The sequence below is a fragment of the Galleria mellonella genome, unplaced genomic scaffold, assembly GCF_026898425.1.
Source record: "Galleria mellonella isolate WM207_F2 unplaced genomic scaffold, CSIRO_AGI_GalMel_v1 utg63, whole genome shotgun sequence".
Taxonomy (NCBI): domain Eukaryota; kingdom Metazoa; phylum Arthropoda; class Insecta; order Lepidoptera; family Pyralidae; genus Galleria; species Galleria mellonella.
Window position 1 is genome coordinate 14,225,198 of NW_026442130.1, and position 21,728 is coordinate 14,246,925.

At 36.4% G+C, this 21,728-nt stretch overlaps 1 protein-coding gene and 1 long non-coding RNA gene across 7 annotated transcripts in view; one reads left to right on the plus strand and one right to left on the minus strand.

Moving 5' to 3' along the window:
- The window catches only part of LOC113515783 (E3 ubiquitin-protein ligase Nedd-4), a 51,452-nt gene extending 31,745 nt beyond the window's left edge, over window positions 1–19,707 (plus strand). For all 5 annotated transcript variants that reach the window (XM_052900017.1, XM_052900013.1, XM_052900015.1 and 2 more), the window contains 11 exons: window positions 3,185–3,266; window positions 3,602–3,700; window positions 4,399–4,527; window positions 5,555–5,679; window positions 6,060–6,201; window positions 8,683–8,892; window positions 9,551–9,657; window positions 11,400–11,533; window positions 11,982–12,210; window positions 12,981–13,150; window positions 14,094–19,707. In XM_052900017.1, coding sequence (XP_052755977.1) covers window positions 3,185–3,266; window positions 3,602–3,700; window positions 4,399–4,527; window positions 5,555–5,679; window positions 6,060–6,201; window positions 8,683–8,892; window positions 9,551–9,657; window positions 11,400–11,533; window positions 11,982–12,210; window positions 12,981–13,150; window positions 14,094–14,196 — 1,530 coding nt within the window. In that variant the 3' untranslated portion in view covers window positions 14,197–19,707. The remainder of the gene's footprint in view (window positions 1–3,184; window positions 3,267–3,601; window positions 3,701–4,398; window positions 4,528–5,554; window positions 5,680–6,059; window positions 6,202–8,682; window positions 8,893–9,550; window positions 9,658–11,399; window positions 11,534–11,981; window positions 12,211–12,980; window positions 13,151–14,093) is intronic.
- Window positions 9,523–13,077, minus strand: LOC128201842 (uncharacterized). Of its 2 annotated transcripts, none has more exons than XR_008253457.1 (3): window positions 12,953–13,077; window positions 11,557–11,668; window positions 9,523–9,663 (listed from the first exon to the last, which is right to left on the minus strand). It is a non-coding gene; the product is annotated as an uncharacterized LOC128201842 (long non-coding RNA). The 2 variants fall into 2 exon arrangements; XR_008253458.1 differs by having other exon boundaries at window positions 12,924–12,996.
- Window positions 19,708–21,728: the final 2,021 nt, after the last annotated feature.

Sequence of the window (21,728 nt, forward strand, 5' to 3'; positions counted from 1 at the left end):
GTTTGGGTTTGTCATATTCGTGTTTCAATCGTGAAGTAGTCGTGTTTGCATGGCTGTGTTTCGGTTTGAAGGGTGGGATATGGCAGTGAATGTACGGGATACAGAGGAATAACATATTTGTCCTCAGAAATAGCAACGCATGGGGGGTATCATGGGCGAAACAGTATACTCTGTTATGTCCATGGTACTGCTCATGTTTATAGGAATGGCAAACAAGTTGACGGCCCACTTGATGAAAAGTGGTAACCGTCACCTATAAACATGAGCAGTACCATAAACATAACAGAGTATACTGTTTTACCCATGATACCCCCCATGCGTTGCCATTCCTGAGGACTCAGGTATTATTCCTCTGTACCCTGTAAATCCACGCCATATCCCACCATTCACAGCGAAACACAGCCATGCAAACACAACTGCTTCACGGTTGAAACAAATGGGACCGAGGTATCCAAGCAAACGACTTTTGTACAAAGTCTCCCTCTGGTGAAAATTAGGCATTTAAAATGACGACAATATCAAAATTTTCCTGCGCGCGCAACCACGCATGCGCCCTGTTAATCACTATTTATTTTGCTAAAAATTTTCCAAAGCTTTGAGGTTTATTACGCGGGTATACGCCACAGTTTCATGTTGTAAACACTCATAGAAAAGTCTCAATTGTATTAGAAAATTAAACTATTTGGTTTTTTTTTTTTAATTTATAATACATAAGAGCTATTAGAAGCCGGTAGTTTAGTTTCCACGCGGTAGATGGCGTGTACAGTATGCTCGATGAGGTTCGATACAGGTTGAAAAATTTGCTAACTGCCATTCACTCAGCTTAAACCGCCAGATACGGGTTCGAATCCTGCGGTATCGAAATGTGGGAATATTAAATTTTTCAACCTGAACTAGTTTTTGTTTGCTCAATTTATGCTCAGTTGTTTTGTCCCGCTTGTGGCGTTTTTTTTGTAACTTGTAGTTTTTGGCATGTGATTGTGTTTTTTTTTTTTTATTATTAAGAGGTCCACCTCGCTTAACTACTGCAAATTTTTTGCATATCCACTGTTATTGTTTTTTGACCGACTGAAAAAAGTTTAGTTTGGTAGATTAACTTTTTTTATTATTACCGGTGGGTCTCTTTTTAATTTGTGTAGTATCTAAGAGGAATTTTAAATAATAAAATTAATAAATTTAAAACTAGATCAATAGTAATTATTGGTTTTATGATGATTATTTTTGAAATATTAAAATTTAATTAAATTTCAAGACAATGCAGATTTCACATGAATTTACACAAGGATCGATGAAATTTTGAATAGGTTCCTTGTACACCGTGATCATTCGTAAAGGATATGGGAATTTATACGGAATCAATCCTCAAAGACGAACAAATCTGTCGAGAGATACGTTATCGCCACCACATGCATGAAATGGAACGAGACAGCGCCATTATCTAGTTTTTTTTTCTCATACGGTAATGATTCTATTGTTATAACGTTTCTATCGAGAGATTTGTTTGACACTTGTTGCCCCTGGTTGTGGCAAAAGTAGAGGGGAGGGGGGTTGTTATGCGTACTGCGGGTGAAACAGAGGAACTCGACTAGTCTGTGATAAAGTACTTTAAATTTCTTAAATTTTGTTAAATTTGGACATAAATCTTGATGTTATTTCGTTTCTTAATTCGTATAATTTTCATATGTGGATTTGTTTTAAAAAAACTAATAAATTGTTTACGATTCGCCTTATTTGTAAATAAGTCGTAACCTAAGAGCTAGCAATAATTAGATTACACTGTATATAGATAAGTATGCATTAATTTGATGTGATTTAAATGTAAATATGAAATTATTGCTACACGCAAGATGTTCAGTGATTGTAAATTATAGATATTAATAATTAGGAAAAGGTTTGAGAGGTTTGTTTGTATCGAAGCATTTGGCGTTCCATTGTTTCCGCCTACCCTAATGGGAGACAGGCGTGACAGATATGTACGTATGTGTGTATGTATATATATATATTTTTAAATGGATGATAATGGAATGGTAACCCCACCCGCGCTATCGGTGTACACCGGCGCGGCACCAGTGAAGGATGATAGATGAGGATGAAGCAGGTCAGTTAGTTCATCGTGACGAATTCAACAAGAATTGTTCACGATGGTTTCCAGGGGGAACCACGTGGAGGTCGACCTGATAGGGCCTGATATTGCTAGCAATGTCGAACTCCATTGCTAACAATCCCTTTCCCCCCAGTAATTATATATTATAACGACTTACTACTGCTCGACCACAAATCCATCGACATATTCGGTACAAAATATTTGATATTTAGGAAGAACTTGTTTTCTATTTTGTAGAATACGATTGGAAATATGTTTTATATATATATATATATATATATATATATATATATATATATATATATATAGTTTTATCTTTTATATATTTATATAACATATTAAGTATTTTCTTTATTTTATTTGTTTGCTCTATTTGAATTACTCAAGCTGTGCACATAATGTGATTGGATTATAACCTAGCCGAATCACAAATGTAACTATTATTTAAGTTTTTTATAATAATATAAAATAAAATAAAAAAAAGTAATTTAAAATCTAATATTTAAAGTAAAAATGTAAAAGTACTGCAGAAAAATATGGATATTAGGAATTTTATTTCTAGGAGATTTATATTTCTTTCATATATAATATATAGAAATTAAAGAGAGGTATATGGGATACACATAACAGACAGCTGTTTTGTGCATAACTAACTCCTAATAATATTCTAGTAATTTGATAAAATAATACAGTATTTGTATATTTTAGATGCGTCTTTATTCTATACTTAATGCAGTAAAATGTAATAAAAAAAAAAAAGTAAATAAATTAAAAATAATACTAGCCAAACATGACACTAAATTTGTAATAAAATGGGGAAAAAAGAAAAATGTATATCAAAATGAAATAAATCAAGTTCACCCATTCTCAAGATTACGAACGAAGTGTATTTCCTTTTTTGTTCCATACTCTTGTGACCCATCAAATGGTTTTTTTTTATTACTTTAAAAGTTACTTGAATTTGAATATCACTGAACATCGTGTATAAGCGAATCACATCAAAGCCACAGCAATATAGACCGTATCTTTCAATTGATAAGGTTTATATTAGCACGTATGTGAAGGTTGTGTGTTTGGTAGGACGAGACCGACGGGTCGACCGAGAGCACGCGCAGCAGCAGCGCGAGTAGTACGCAGAGTCAGAATCTACCGAACGCTGATGGCAAGTATATGTTTCTCTTATAAAATCTAATTTGTAACATAAAACTTTGTAGAGAATTATTGTTCTTATTTACTTTTACACGCAGACACGCGTACACACACGCTTACGGACATACACGTATGAGAATGCATGCGTGTGCGTGTGGATACACGCACTCACACACGCCCATGCTCACGCAGTGCACACACACACACGCACACACGTCATCTTTAAAATAGATTTTTTCGTGTTTGTGTGTGAATACAATAATGTGTGTATACAATAATATTTGTAAGTTATTTTCACTGTATAGCGCCCTCTGTTAACAGTTTTAATAATTATCTTATTCATATTAGGATTACCACCGGGATGGACGATGCAGAAAGCGCCTAACGGCAGGATATTCTTCATCGACCACAACCAGAAAACAACGACGTGGATAGACCCCAGAACAGGTGCTTTATTCATTAATATGGTCGTGACTCCAATAATGTATTACTGGTTGTGAAAGTGGAAGGACCAGGGAGACTAAACTAGTCTCCCTGATCTTACAATTGTCTATTTAAGAAGAAATTATGTCTTCAGTACTTCATACCAGTTATCTGTCCACTGCTGAACATAGGTCTCTCCCATAGACTATCATAGAGAACAGGGCCATTCTTAATGGCAGTTTATCATTGGGGGGATACCAGTACTTGCCATATTTGGCAACCGGCTTGACAGCCGCAGTTGGGTTTTTGGTTATGTTTTAAGAGGGATGCTGTTACCCATCTTTTTTTATACAACTTAGAATGGCAAACAAGCTGACGGCCCACCTGATGGAAAGTGGTATTCGTCGCCTATAGATATGAGCAGTACCATGGACATAACAGAGTGTACTGTTTCGCCCATGATACACTGCTTCACGGTTAAAACACGAATGCGACAGAGGTACCCAAGCAATCGACTTTTGTACAAAGTCTCCCTCTGGGTAGATGCATGTAACTTGATGCTGTTTTAATTTTTAATTATCGGCGACTCCCTCGACCGTTAAGTTCTTTTAGTTGCCTCTTATGGTACTTACGTGAAAGGAAGGGTCGGCCTATTCTATGCGAATTATTTTTTATGCTGATGAATAAATAAAAGGTATCACAGATAAGTGGTCTTTATACAGGGTGCGCATCAAGCTTGCCGAGTGCGGCGGCGGCGACGGCCGGTGCTGAAGCGGACGAATTGGGAGCGCTGCCAGAAGGCTGGGAGGAGAGGGTACACACCGACGGCAGGATCTTCTTCATCGACCACAGTGAGTGCATCCCTGTGTATACAGGGTGTCTCGAATTAGCTAGTCGAATTAGTTTTCAAAATTATAAGTGTTAGACTCGAAAAGAAGTTATTTATGGTATACTAGCTTTAACCCGCGACTTCGTCCGCGTGACCGGGATATGTTTATTGACTGAAATAAAAAGTAGCCTACAACCTTCTTCATCCCGGCTTCTTCATCTTCTTCTTCATGGCCGGCAGCACACCTGCAATGCCGCTGGTGTTGTGGGTGACCATGGGCGGCGGTAGTCACTTACCATCAGGTGAGCCGCATGCTCGTTTGCCCCCTGTGTTGTAAAAAAAATCCCATATAGTTAAATTTTGGTGTTACGTCATATTTTAAATCAAATAAAATAACAATGATTTGCTTTTGAGGTCTATACACATGCACAATGTAATTTTTTATAAATTTTACGTCAACGTTTCTTAAGCGACAACAATGCGTGCGTGATATCTCTGATGTTACAGGCGTCCATAGATTACGGTAACCCCGTTTACTATCAGACGGGCCGTATGCTTGTTTGCCACCATAGTGGTATAAAGAAATACTTACTGTATTTATTTAAATACACTATTGGGACTTAATGAGGTAAAAATTATTGCTGGGGGTTTTGTCAGTAGTTGCCACGATTGACAAGCGGATTGGCAACCACAGTCAGGCTTTAGAGGTATTTTAAGAGGGACGCTGCTGCCCATCCCTCGTTCTCCCGTAGTCGGCTCCACGATATCCACGGGATAGGAAGAGGTAGACTGTTCTATGCCAGGACCACACGGTCAAATCTAAGTTTCGTCATCATCATAATTTCAGCCATTATCCGTCCACTGCTGGACGTAAGCCTCCCCCATAGACCGCCATAAAGAACGCTCCTGAGCCACCTGCATCCACTGACTCCCTGTAATGCATTTCAGGTCGTCACTTTGTCTTGTGGGGGATCGTCCTCCACTGCGTTTAAATCTTAAGTTTATTTAAACAAAAATATTTAATCGTTTCTTTCTTTCATCCTTTCCAGACACGCGTACAACCCAGTGGGAGGATCCGCGGCTATCAAACCCTCAAATCGCGGGTCCCGCCGTGCCGTACTCGCGAGACTATAAGCGCAAATATGAGTACCTGAAGAGCCAGCTACGCAAGCCGGTGTGTATACTTTTTTTTTAATGGGTGATAATGGAATGGTAACCCCGCCTGCGCTATCGGTATACGCTGGCGGGGCACCAGTGAGGGATGATAGGTGAGAATGAAAAAGCAAGTTAGTTAGCCCATCGTGATGAATACACCAGGAATTCAGCACGATGGTTTCCAGGGGGATCATGTGGAGGTCGATCTTTTTTGGCATATTGTTAACAGTGAGACTGGTAGTCCGCATTACTAACAATCCTGTACTCTGTTATGTCCATGGTACTGCTCATGTGTATAGGCGACGGTTACCACTTTCCATCAGGTGGGCCGTCAGCTTGTTTGCCATTCTAAGTTGCATAAAAAAAAATGTAAATAAATATCTTATGTAAATACAACAGAGCAACGTGCCCAACAAGTTCGAGATCAAAGTGCGTCGTAACTCGATACTGGAGGACTCATACCGCATAATCACCTCCGTGAACCGCATCGAACTGCTGAAGACCAAGCTGTGGGTGGAGTTCGAGTCGGAAGTGGGACTAGGTGAGTTTGTATCTGATATACCCTTTTTTTTACAACACAGGGGGCAAACGAGTATGCAGCTCATCTGATGGTAAGTCGGATTGGATGCCAATGCAGTCTTGGTACCAGTCGGTACCAAGACTGCATTGGCACACTGTCTACTACTTCCTATTCTAGATTACGCTGATTCCTGTTATGTTAATCTTACAGAAGATCAATTAAATAAACTTGAGCGACTTCAGAACATATGTATACGGTTTATATTTAATCTTCGCAAATATGACCACATTTCTGATTTCCGCAATCAACTCAAGTGGCTTCCAATTCGCCTTCGCAGGAACTGGCACATCCTATCTCTTCTTTACACTATTCTTTTTCATCCTTCAACTCCCGATTACCTCAAAATGTGCTTTGAGTTTCATGTCGATTCTCAGGGTCGTACATTGCGCAGCGCGAGATCCCTTCGTTTAGTAACTCCTATTCATTCTTCTAAATTCTATTCCTATTCTTTCACTATCCAAGCTATCCGTCTCTGGAACTCCTTACCTCTTTCTATTAGATCAGCGCAATCTCTTGCCTCGTTCAAGAGGCAGGTAAAATCTCATTTCCTATCTCTCTAATTTGCTTTGACGATTACTATGTGTGGTTTATCTTGATCTATTTAGTATATTTATGTTTATGTATTATTATTTATATTATATATGTATGTTTATGTATTATTATTTTTTATTATATATGTATGTTTATTTAGGTTATGTAATCTTATTTTTATATTTAGAATTTTTTGCATTTTGTCTGATTCCTTTTATGCATTTACTGTGTCTGATTTGCGCCATCTACCTTTCTCTCTGTACTTATCCATTCTTTATGCCAGGTTGTCTGTAAGAGATTGCTTGTAGCGATAAGGCCGCCTTTTGTATATGCACGTTCTGTATAAATACTCCTTGTATACATCTTTACTGTGCGCAATAAAGAGTTTATTATTATTATTATTATTATTAAGTGACTACCGCCACCCATGATCACCTACAACACCTACGGCATTGCAGGTGCGCTGCCGGCCTTTTAAAAAGGAATATGCTCTTTTCTTGAAGGTTATGTTGTCGTATCGGTTCGGAAATACTGCTGCTGAAAGTTGATTCCAAAGAGTGGTTGTGCGTGGAAGAAAGTGCCTTGAAAAACGCACGGTGGAAGACCGCCACTCGTCCAGATGATTGGGATGAAACTTTAGTTTGTGCCGGAGATGCAACATCTCTGCGCAGTTTCAGTGGGTCAAGTCGGACAGTAAGGCGTTGACTATCGATAATTTGAGCCGCCTCAATGCAACCATGAGTTATGGAAATTGTCGATGGTACCACGCTTACAAACGGACCTTAAATCTTAGGAGAAATTTTGTTCACTCTGCATGTTCTACCGCTTTTTTTAATGGGTAATAATGGTATGGTAACCCCGTCTGCGCTATCGGTATACACTGGCGGGGCACCAGTGATAGATGACTGATGAGGATGAAAGCAGGTCATTTACCGCATTACCGCAATACAGAAATCTTTAGACGCGAATTTAGGTCGAAATTGGGGCAATTTTTTTAATCCGCGAATATTGAAAACGGAAATAAAGGAAGCGTGAATAAAAAGCTTTTATTGTATAAAAAAAAATCATTTATTATAATTTTTTATTATTTATTTATTTACACTTTATTGCACCAAGTAACAAGAGAAATAACAAATACAGTAAATATTAATGAGAAGTGATACAAAAGGCGGCCTTATCGCTAAGCAATCTCTTCCAGACAACCTTTGGGTAGAGGACATTGAGAAAAAGACAAAGAGTAGGTGGCGCACTATTATATAAATATTATCATATACAAACATATATACACATACATATATAATATATACACAATTAAATATATACATAACATACATACATACATACACATACATATATAATATATACACAAATTAAATATATACATAACATACACATACTTAACAGCACACATACAACAGAAAAAGAAAATGACGAAGGAAAACGAAGTGAGAACACAAGAAAATAGTACTAAAGTGAGAGGTAGTAAGATTTAACAGAGGTTTTGAAGCTAGTAAGAGTTTGAGCGCACCGAATAGAGGTGTGCTGCCATTTACAAATCGTATCACGTCTCGTATCGTATCTAATTATCCGCATTTGCAGAAAACATAACAATGTATGCAAGGTGCTTGATATTTTCCAACAATCCTTGCAATGTTACATTAAGGCTGCCAATTTGTTACTTTAAATTTATAGCCGTTATTCCTTTAATGTATATAATATCGAATGTTGTGCAGAGCAGTTATTGGAGTGCAAATTTAATGCCGTTCTATGTAATATTTATTTTATTAATGCATTAATTTGTAATCTGTTGCCTTGCTATAAATAAATAAATGAATGGGTTTATAAAAAAAAATCCAATTATGATTAATGTACAACGATGTATAAGTGATTTTGTCAAATCAATTTGTACAGATTACGGCGGTCTGGCGCGCGAGTGGTTCTTCCTGCTGTCCAAGGAGATGTTCAACCCTTACTACGGGTTGTTCGAGTACTCGGCGATGGACAACTACACGCTGCAGATCAACCCGAACAGCGGCGTCTGTAACGAGGAACACCTGAGCTACTTCAAGTTCATCGGTCGCGTAGCCGGCATGGCGGTCTACCATGGGAAATTGCTCGACGGTACGTTTACACGTTTGCAAGGGTCCTTGCCATGTTTTTTCAGCTGCAATTGCATTCCAATGTGCGGTAGAATTATAAAAAAAAATGACTTGAAAGGTAGATAATTTTAACATAAATAATACTTCTTTAAAAAAAAAAGAGAATGAGGGAGTGGTAGAGAGGAAAGGAAATGTGGGGAAATGTGTGATGGTATGTTTAGCTATTTTTTTAAGGGTTTATATTAATATAATTATATCAGAATGAAGGAGAGAAGTAGAAAAGAAAGGGGAATGAGAAAAAAAGAGAGAAAAAGAGAGGGAATGTTAGAGTAAGAAAAAAATAGTTATGATCCAAATGATGCCACAATTAAGATATATAATTTATTTGCATTACTTACAACACACAAATTATAACAGACACATAAAAATATACATAAAAAAAAAGCGAGATAAGAGAAATGATTAAAATAAAACACATTTACAATTGTAATTTTCCTGATGTTGCGGCTGCCTATGGGCGTCCTAATCACTTATTATTGAGCCACATGTCGTTTGCCCTCTATGTTATTTAAAAAATAAATAAAAACATATGCACATAGTTATATCTAGTAATGTTTCTCTATTCACGTGATGTGCTTCCTTTACTCCATCCAATTCTTTAATCGTGCCATCACTTGCAGCATTCTTCATCCGTCCATTCTACAAAATGATGCTGAGCAAGCCCATAGAGCTGCAGGACATGGAGTCGGTCGACTTGGAGTACTATAACTCGCTCATATACATCAAGGTATGTCTGAAACAATATAGTTGCTGACTTAACAATCCACGGTTGGGGGGAGGGATTGTTACCAGACCCATTGCTAGCAATATGCCTTGTCAAGTCGACCACCACGTGGTCCCCCCTGGAAACGATCGTGCTGAATGCTAGGTGTATTCATCACGATGGGCTAACTGAGCTGCCTTTTCATTCTCACCTATTACCCCGCCAGTGTATACCGTTAGCACAGACGGGGTTTCCATTCCATTATCATCCATTAAAAAAAAATCGCCGTTTCGCCACTAATACCTAACTAACATTTATAAAAACTTATTTTAATTCGTTTATCTATAATATATTTTTTATTGCACCTAAACAATACATGCGACGATTAGTTTAACAACTTGTTAGCAAGGGAGGACTTATCTCTGAAAGAGATCTCTTCCAGCCAACCCAGTGTAGTTAGAGAGAAAATAATTATTCCATGTTATGAAGAGAAATAATTTTTACATCAATACATTACGGGTACTTATTTTATTTGTTTAAATAAAACATAACCCGTGTTAATAGCTGATGATGTAGCTTTTTTTTAGCTTATTATTGAAAGAATATTGAAATTTGGTTAAGTATTTTTTGTGGTTTTTTTTTTATACAACTTAGAATGGCAAACAAGCTGACGGCCCACCTGATGGAAAGTGGTAACCGTCGCCTATAGACATGAGCAGTACCATGGACATAACAGAAGATACTGTTTCACCCATGATACCCCCCCATGCGTTGCCATTCCTGAGGACTCAGGAGATATTCCTCTGTACCCAGTAAATTCGCGCTATATCCCACCCTTCAAACCGAAACACAGCCATGTAAACACAGCTGCTGTACGGTTGAAACACGAATGGGACAGAGGTACCCAAGCAATCGACTTTTATATAAAGTCTCCCTCTGGTAAGATAAATATATAAATAAACAAAAACTCAAATCTTTCCTCTTTATAATATTAGAGTTTATATAATTACTTGTTCGACACATTTGTAGTATAAAAAGTAAAATACGGGTATAAATTGTAGTTAGATCAACAAAACGGTATATTAAGGTTTCTTCAGGGTCGGCAACGCGCACGTGACACCCCTAGTGTTGCAGGCGTCCATAGGTTACAGTGACTGTTTACCATGAGACGGGCTGTATGCTCGTTTCCTACCTTCGTGGTATAAAAAAAGAATTATTTTGAATACACACTCGGTACTTAACGCGATGAAAAAACCTTTGCAGGTAAATAGTACTTACATGCCTGCTTCTTAAATGTCGAAATATATTTAAAACTAGCGACCCGTCCCTGCATCGCACGGGTGGACATTTTTACATTTTAAAAAGTGGCCATTTAGGCTGCGCACGCGACGGAAGCTGAAAAATGCAGTAATTTCTCCCGTTTTCCCAACATTTCCCTTCACTGCCCTGCTCTTATTGATCGTAGCGTGATGAAATGTATACTATAACCTGTCCAGGAGTATGAAGAATAATTGTACTAAGTTTTATTAAAATCCGTCTAGTAGTTTTTGTTTCTATAACGAACATACAGACAGACAGACAAAAAATTTACTGATTGCATTTTTGGCATCAGTATCGATCACTAATCACCCCTTGATAGTTGTTTTGGAAATATATTTCATGTACAGAATTGACCTCTCTACAGATTTATTATAAGTATGGATTAATTAAAAAAACAGTTGTTTGTTAGTTTTTAACAAATATGTACCTATACGTTTATACTTCAGGAAAATGATCCGTCGGAATTGTACCTAACGTTCTCGGTGGACGAGGAACAATTCGGCAAGACCATACAGAGGGACCTCAAACCAGGAGGTGCTAACATACCAGTCGATGAAGAGAACAAGGATGAGTATATCAAGTGAGTTTTTTTTTTTAATTTACCGTCATCAGTCCATCGTTGGAGGTGGTGTCTCACAGGGCACTCTATTTAGCCCACTCCATGTTTTTTTTTTAGTTGGTACACAATTGCGCAGAAAGCTGTCTTTGGTATGAACTGAAATAATTTATTAGTGATAAAATATTTATTTTCCATCAATGTTTATTTATTCCAAAATGTTCCAAGATAATTAAAGACATACTCAGAAGAAATCGTACATACAAAAGGAATAACACCTGAGTCCTCAGGAATGGCAACGCATGGGGGGTATCATGGGCGAAACAGTATACTCTGTTATGTCCATGGTACTGCTCATGTCTATAGGCGACGGTTACCACTTCCCATCAGGTGGCCCGTCAGCTTGTTTGCCATTCTAAGTTGCATAAAAAAATGTATAAACGCTTTAAATGAATGTAACATTTCGTGTCAGGCTGGTGATCCAATGGCGGTTCGTCAGTAGAGTCCAAGAGCAGATGTCATCGTTCCTCGAAGGGTTCGGGGCGCTGGTGCCACTGAACCTGCTGAAGATCTTCGACGAGCACGAACTGGAGCTGTTGCTGTGTGGAATCCAGCATATAGACGTGCGAGATTGGCGCGCGAACACATTGTACAAGGGAGACTATCATGCCAATCATATAGTGGTCCAATGGTTCTGGAGGGTGAGTACTTACTACTAAAATTATTAAATCTCTGAAAGCGTATTTTTTTTCGCAACAATAAAACACATAGCTTTTTTTTCAACGGATGATAATGAAATGGTGGTAGTAGGTAGGTATTATATTTATTTATAGTATATGTATTTATGTAATATTTTATTATATATCTTAATATTATATTTACCAGAGGGAGACTGTACAAGAGTCGATTGCTTGGGTACCTCTGTCCTCTTCCGTGTTTCAACCGTGAAGCACTTGTGTTTGCATGGCTGTGTTTCGGTTTGAAGGGTGGGATATGGCGTGAATTTACTGGGTACAGAAGAATGACACCTGAGTCCTCAGAAATGGCAATGCATGGGGGGTATCATGGGCGAAGAGTATACTCTGTTATGTCCATGGTACTGCTCATGTCTATAGGCGACGGTTACTACTTTCTATCAGGTGGGCCGTCAGCTTGTTTACCATTCTAAGGTGTCTAGCAATATATTCTGTCAGGTCGACCTCCACGTGGTCCCCCCTTGGAAACCATTGTACTGAATTCCTAGTGTACTCATCATGATCGGCCAAATGACCTACGTTTTCATTCTCACCTATCATCATTCACTGGTGCTCCGCCAGTGTATACCGTTAGCACAGGCTGGACTACCACTCCATTGTCATCCATTAAAAAAAATATGATAGGTTGTAAAACTTGTGGTAGTAATAATGGTGGCCACTTTTTGAATGCTGGCCGTCACACACATACTAATGGTAATATTTGTGCGCGTGCGCAGGTAGTGCTGTCGTTTTCGAACGAGATGCGGTCGCGGCTGCTACAGTTCGTGACGGGTACGTCGCGGGTGCCCATGAACGGCTTCAAGGAGCTGTACGGCTCCAACGGGCCGCAGCTCTTCACCATCGAGCGCTGGGGCAGCCCCGACAACTACCCCAGGGCGCACACCTGGTGAGTATCACCTATTTCACATATATTGAGTATTCTCTAACTGCTCAGTTATCTCTGCTCAAGACATCGAACTTGCTATGCAATAAATATTTGCTCACAAATCCGTGCATACTCAGTAGTCCGCCCCTGTCAAGGGAAAAAGGGATTATTAGTAATGCGGACCATCAGTCCCATTGCTAGCAATATACCCTGTTAGGTCGACCACCATGCGGTCAGCCTGGAAACCGTCGTGCTGAATTTATTTATTTATTTATATAACTCTTTATTTCACCGTAAATAAAAATATACAATGACAAGTGAATAATTCAAATGAAATACAGTAACATAAATACAGATTGAAATATACACATAAAGGTACAAAAGGCGGTCTTATCGATAGGGCAATCTCTTACAGACAATCTTTGTTTAGGTTTGCTTGGTGGCGCAAGAGTAAATTAATAATTTTTCGTGCATAAAATACAAAAAAATATTATGCACAAAAATATCAAATACACATATACACATACAAAATACATAAACATACACATATAAATACATATATAGCACACACAAGGAAATATGACAAATCTAGTCAAAAAAATTACAAAGGAGTGGAAAAGAGTAACTACAGTGAAAGAAAATGTGATTTGACTTGTCCTTTAAACGAAGGATTGAGCATTCCGTATAGACGGTGGCAGCGAGTTCCATAGGCGCACTGCCTGAACGGAAAAGAAACGAAAAAAATTAAATACAAAAAATTCCTGGTGTATTTTTCACGATGGGCTAACTGATCTGCCTTTTTATCCTTACCTAACATCCCTCACTGGTGCCCCGCCAGCGTATAGCGTTAGCGCAGACGGGGTTACCATTTCTTTGCCAATTATTAAAAAAAAAAGTTCGCCCCTCTCTATTACGCAGCATCTTTATGTAAGTTCGTATCTTAAAACCCACTGTTTGTTTCCAGTTTCAATCGAATCGACCTACCTCCATACGAGAGTTATCAGCAGCTTCGCGAGAAGCTAGTCAAAGCGATCGAGGGCTCCCAGGGCTTCGCCGGCGTCGACTGAGCCCCGCACTGGCACGCGCGGTGTCGGACCGCCCCACGTGCGTATACTGTACGCCTACGTTCTATTGTGATATGTTTACTTGCAGAGTATTGCGTTTACAGCGTAGATGAATACGCTACTATGCATATAGTTTTAAGGATCAAATTTGAACGCCGCAAAGTGTGGACTGTACGTTTGAGTGTGGCAAATGTACTTGTATGTACGATGTGACATTGTAATGATGTACAGTCGCATGCATTAATATATTGACAAGATATAGTGTCAATATACACTTTGTAATTGATTAGTTATTGAAATATGCAGGGCGCGACATTCGATCAGTCATTTGAGGTCGGTGAAATATGTTTTTCTCCTCCAGTGATATTTATCACTCATGCCTGTTTTATTTCTATTATTCCACCCATTTTTTCTTTAGTCCTTAGCTGTATTTTTTTAACAGAAACTGTACAGTGATTTGAACTCTATCTTATACAAAAAAAGCATGAAAATTCATCAGCGCCATTTGTTCGTTTTTATATTGTATCGTAGCTCGATTTTATCGTCGCGATATAATACTAAAGCAAAATGTATGGAACTGTATGGAGATGCCTTTAAGTTTTCGTAATCATGAATGTGCATGGTATGATATCGTAGATGAGTAAATAAAAGTGTTTGCATACAATTGCATACATTGCTTTGCATATTTGCTTCTCATTTATATCGTGATAATGAAATTGTATCGTGCTACATAAAATATATCGTTACGATAAAATACAGTGCTGTACCGTGATACGATAAATTGCAACATCTAAAGGCTACGATATCTGCTTACTATCAGGCGGGTCGTATATTTGTTTGCTGTGTAGTAATAAATGCGATATCCAAAGATGGTATTCAGATAATATTATAGTTTTTTGAGTATAAAATGTAGTGGTTTTATACACACACAGATAATTACAGGATAATTTCAAGGTACAGAGGCATAACACCTGAGTCCTCAGGAATGGCAACGCATGGGGTGTATCATGGGCGAAACAGTATACTCTGTTATGTCCATGGTACTGCTCATGTCTATAGGCGACGGTTACCACTTTCTATCAGGTAGACCATCGGATTATTTGCCGCTTTAAGTTACTTCAAAAAATAAATAAAAAAAGGTAGATACTCTTTATTGTTTCCTTCAAAAGAGTATAGTAGTAAACTTAAATAAAAACATAGTAATTTGCGATAATGAATTTTTTTTTTATAAAATTTATAGTATATAGGATCCATGTTGTTTAGTGATATTCAGGTACACTATTAACCATTATCACAGCAGTAAAATCGAAAATATCCACTTACTGTTACACCTTGCATAACAGCTGAATTTCTATGATTAAGTACCTTCTAAGGTGTTAATATATTATTGCATGTCACTGTACTTAATTTTTTTTTCAACTAAAATGTCTTGGGAACTGTTAAAATTATAAATAAAATATAATTATGTTATTTTAAGCGAACATACTGACGGTTTATGTTGTGTAATGTGATTGTATTGTACGCATTTTTTACGCGGTAAATATCGGACGCCATTTTGTTTACATTATGTCCGATGGATTAGTTCAGAAATGTCTAGAAATAATTGGAAAGAGAAAGAAATTTAATTTTACACGTTATAAGACGAGATATTTATCGTATCCTTTCCTCTTTTTAAACCTTCGATGTACAATACATTGTAGATTTTTTTTTCTCTTATTTAAAAATCATATAAAACAATGGCCGCGTAAACTGACATTTCAATTGTAATTTTATATCTAATATCAATAGAGAAACAATGGTAGGACATTTAAATACATATGTACACGAGAAATCAATTAATTCGCTGTGTTTTTTGTCGTTTCCGACAATTGTTTCGACTTCATCCGGAAGCCTTCTTCAGGAGGCGTACGGTGCTTTGAGCCACAGCGTTTCGTCTCGTCTAAAAAAATAAAAATAATGTTGGGACACTTGATACGACACGACGAACTTATGAACATTATAATAGAAGGTAAGATAGAAGGAACGAGGGGAAGAGGGAGACCAAGGCATAGTTACACCAGGCAGATCAAGAACAAAGTTGACGTCGTGTCGTATCAAGAGGTGAAGGGACTCGCTGGAAATCGTAGTGAGTGGCAAGAGCTCCACCGACAAGAGCGCAGCTCTTTAATAGGAATGAATGATTCTAATACTACTGTATTACACTCCACTAGCTACGATATCAGTTCTTGTCGCCTTATACATAAGACTCAAAATCATTTATACAATTTCAACATACTATTTGCATGGCCTGTGTAGGCTTTTTACACTATCAGTAATATGTGGCCATATCTATAAAATATAATTAAATGTTTTTAATATAAATTAATTATAAATATAATTTATTATATCATAAATAGGTATCTATTAAATGATTATATATCTATATAAAAAAATTTCCAAGAATATTTTTATTATGTGTTAAATCATACAGACATATTGATATTATATGTATGTATGAAAAATGAAATGATTTATTAAAAATCTATATAAGTATTTTATATTCCAGTAATTAAAGGGCAGATAATGGGAAAGTCTAATTCAGCAAGTCTAAAAATACATTACGTGTATGTACTGGAATACATCGTGATAACTAAGTAAAATTAAAACTGATTATGGCAACACTTGTAACTTATTTTTTTATTGAAATTCAGTTATTATCAATTATTGATAGTGTAAGAGTCTAAATGTAAACGATTTAGTGCTGAATGTTATAAATTTTTTTTTTTTTTTTATATATATGTAATTGACATTAATTCAGTATTTACTATTTTTTAGTGCTGATGTAAATATATTGAATGGAGTATGGGTCGGTGCGTTGAAACTTTGTGAACTCTACATGTGCTGTAGAAAAATTATTCCTATTAATATGTAATTGACAAATTTGTTAAAATAAACTATGATTTTGGACAAAAAAAAAAAAAAAAAAAAACTAAAAGCTGACAAGAAAAAAAGAAGACTCAGTTCACTTGTCAGTGCTCTGATAGAAATACAATTTTTATTATCCTACCTAAAATTTGTACAGTAACATATTGCTTCTGTCACATTTTTTTCAACGTATACTATCCACTTATTAAATGAGAACTACGTATCATCTATTCAAAGCAAATATTCTATTCTATTTTAATATCAATGAAGACTAGAAGCTTATAATTTATTTTGGAACATTTTAAATTGCCAATATCTAATGTAACTGATAAAAAATATGGACGATTTCTCTATGCTATTTATATTTTGTTTCATAGAATTATAAGTTAAAATAAATACACATTCCATTTACTAAATAGAATTTTATACATAAACCGCCTACGCTTTGATGCCCTTCATTGGATGTGTTCTCAGAAAATTGCATTAATTGTATCAATGAAACCGGAATGTGGAAGTTTATAATTATACTTAATGTCATATAATCTAGCCCCATAAAAATATCAGACGTGTAATACACCTGTTTTAGCTAACACATTGTTTCGACTATTTCTTTCGCGCTATATGGCAATACGAAAGAAAATGACAAAACATAGTTAGATAGGGTGTATATATGTTTCTATGAATAATGCGGTGAAATTATAACTTATTTACCTACTACCAATGTCTAAACACGAGTGCCTATATTTAATTTATATTTGCTTATATTTTGTGGGGTGAATAGAAATAGCGAAATGGTAAAGAAAGTTTATTGCACCAAAGATAGAAACAGCGAGGCTTCCGGCGTTTCCTGATTAGCGTGTATCAAGGAGCGTGTATTGGGCTCAGGTTTTAGGTATGGATATAATTGTTTGCTACATTATTTGTGTGTGTTTTTAGCACCAATAATATGACAAACAAATGTGAAAGAGAGAATAGAAAAGGATAGTTGATTAGAAATATTATGAAAAATATTATATACATTAGGGATAAATATGATAGGTTTACTTACGCAGTCAATCGTATTATTTAAGTAAATTCGGTTTCGTATCGGCAAGCTTGATTGATAAAAAAGTAGAAGACGTTAAGGATATTAGTCCCTCTAGACAAGTGCCAAAGGAATCTATCGATAGAATCGTTATCGATGGGAATCTACAAGATAGAAAGCGAGGGCGAATCTAGTGTCTTGTTCTTTCTCATTTAAGCGGTAACTGAAACGAACCTATTGGTAGATTTGATAGCGATCCGTTTAGGGGGACTGGGTAGAAGTAAGAGGCGATTTGTGTGTTTCTATTCACCCCCCAAAATAAAGGCGCGAGATTGTATATAGTAAAGAATACTTTAGCGTCGTTTTCTATTAACACCACGATAAAAATAGTAGTTTTTATTTGGAATTATTTCAGTATGTTGCTTGTTATTATTTAAATAAACGCTTTGGCCAATTTACTTAGCAATATTATCATAAAAAAACCATAAGCAATAAATGTATATAAATTGTTTAAGGGTTGCTCTCGTAGTAGAGCTGTGGTTTACAATATTATGCCTATAGTATATGTGTATACGTAGCAACAGAGCCTTACTAAGTCACTAAGGTGCGCAATAAAGATGTACTAACTACGATAGGCTTAGAATATTCAATATGCTAGATGAAACATGGAACATGGTAAATATTATAATAATTAGCTGTGATCGGTCGATCTTTATGTAGCTGTTAGAGAAAGTTAAGCATTTCGATCGTGCCCCCCGTGTTGAATATTCTAAGGCGGTAGTTTTATTTTTTCGTTTCAATTTAAATGTAAAAATTAAATACACGCAATATGCCCCAGTAACATTTATACAAGACGTATTGTAATTTGGTACAGAATTGATGTTTTTTGATTTTACAAATCAGTTTTTTTTGTCGTCTATTAAATATTTATTATATTGAAAATCAACGTGAAAATAAATGAAACGAATAATTGACAGTTTTGAATTTAGTCCAGTGTGTTTGTTTGTATTTGCTAATAAGGATAGAATCATGAACAAATCAAAATATTAATCGTAATTACTTGTTAATTTCCAAACTAGTGTTCGAGCTATTTAACCTTCGTTGATTAAATGATATGTTCAGGTTTTATCTTATGATTTTTTTTAAAGTACCTGTTTGATAAATTACAAATGTAATTTTTATTTTATAATACACTATAAAAAAAAAAAAAAAAACATAGATTTTTAACATTATTTCAACTTATAGTCGACGACTATTTTATACCGGAATTCATACTATGTCTGTAATAATAAGTCACTAGTAACACACAGGATAGTTGGATAAAGCGGGTAATTTAAAATCGAATTTGATTTACATCACGCCTTTATAATAGAAGTAAATGTTGGCTTAATTTTTTTTCTGTTTAATAAAGTCCGTGAATAGAATGGGAAGCTCTTAAAATATGTTCAGTGTTTAGAAAGAATAATTTAAAATTTTTGCGCTTAGCGTTTGGTCTGGTTTGGTCTTTATATGCTTTATCAAATAAAATGCATTAAAGTCAATTTTTATGTCAATCCTTACTGTAATATGATTAAGTGTACGTGAATTTTTTTTTTACCTTTTGACACCTTAAAGGCTTAATCCAGTGTTTTTCAAAGTGTGGGTCGCGATCCCTTGTAGAGTCCCCGAGCCTCTACAAGGGGGTCGCGGAATGTCGCGAAGCAGTGAAAAATCAACAGTTCCGTAAATACATCAATCAATTAATAATACATAATGAAGTATGTATAACAGACATCGATTAGATGTTTGTTTTAGATACTTTATTATGTATTATTTATTTTATTTGTTTAAATCGAAGCATTTGGCGTTCCATTGTTTCTGGACCTACCCTAATGGGAGACAGGCGTGACAGATATGTATGTATTATTTATTTTATTTTATCGATACCTAACTGTGAATATAAATATAACTGTACGGATTTCATAATTGTACTATAACTACTATATAATAAAATTCATACATATTCGAAACCGTGGATGGTAGTGGGTAGATATTTTTACATAATAATGGGGTCGCGTTATGAAAAATATTGAAAAACACTGGCTTAATCGATTGTCATGAAATTTCGAATACACGCAGTATTTGGGATAGAGGAGGACATAGCGACCACAATTGTAAGAATTCAGCTCATTTCACTAGGCGTTGCTTCTGCATCATATCGTCATAGTCGTAGAATACTGACGGATCTGACAAATATTTATTTATTTATTCATTAGTACAAATATGTGTACATGGCGGACTTAATGCTAAAAGCATTCTCTCCCAGTCAACCATAGGGAAGTGTCAGAATACTCGAATGCGGTACTACTAATTATTGATATACATACATACTAAAATTACATATATAAACGAATAAATATATATGAATAACAAATATACTTACACATATATGATATATACTATATTATACACGAATTTGGGAATAATATAAAGTACTTACTGCTCGGATAAAGATAAAAAGTGAGCGTGAACGTTTTTTTTGAAAGACGGTTTAGTCGGTACTCTCTTAATGGCATCAGGAAGCGTATTATAAAATATTACATATAAAGATCCGTCGGTATTCTACGAATATGACGATATATTTATTTTAAGTTGGAAATAAAAAAAAGGGTCAATGGCTGCAGAGTGTTTAATTATAAAATTGAATTTTCAAATTGCACTTTTTGTCTGTTATATATATGTTTTTGTCTCTTTTTTGAGTAAGCATTTTGGATGTTATGACAGTGGAAAACATTGATTGAACAGTGATCGGTTATGTATCGAACCAAGTGATGTTATGGTGACGGTAATGACGGTATTGTAACTTGTTCACGGAAAATATAATACTGAAAGTGGCTGGTATAGTTTGACAACTTTGTGCGCGGCGCTTTTTTTAATGGACGAAAATGGTAACACCGCCTGTGTTAACGATACACGTTGGTGGTGCACTAGTGAGGGATGTTTTTTTTTAATTGATGATAATGGAATGGTTATCCCGCCTGCGCTAACGGTATTCGCTGGCGGGACACCAGTGAGGGGTGATAGGTGAGAATGAAAAGGTAGGTCAGTTGGCCCATCGTGATGAATACAACAGGAATTCAGCACGATGGTTTCCAAGGGGGAACACGTGGAGGTCGACCTTATGGGGCATGTTGATATTAATGGGACTAATAGTCCGCATTACTAACCATGGACATAACAGAGTATACCGTTTCACCCATGATACCCTCCATGCGTTGCTATTCCTGAGGAATCAGGTATTATTCCTCTGTACCCTGTAAATTCACGCCATATCCCACCCTTCAAACCGAAACGCAGCCATGCAAACACAACAGCTTCACGGTTGAAACACGAATGGGACAGAGGTACCCAAGCAATCGACTTTTGTACAGTCTCCCTCTGGTAAAATGAAGAGGTAGGTCATTTATACCATCATAATATACTAGGAAATAAATATAATGGTTTCCAGGAGGGGGACTGTAAGGAGGTCGACCTAACAGGGTATATTGCTAGCAATTAGCCTAGTAAACTCCATTACGATTAATCTTTTCTTCTTCACTGCGGCGTCCATGTGGTGATCAATAGAGAT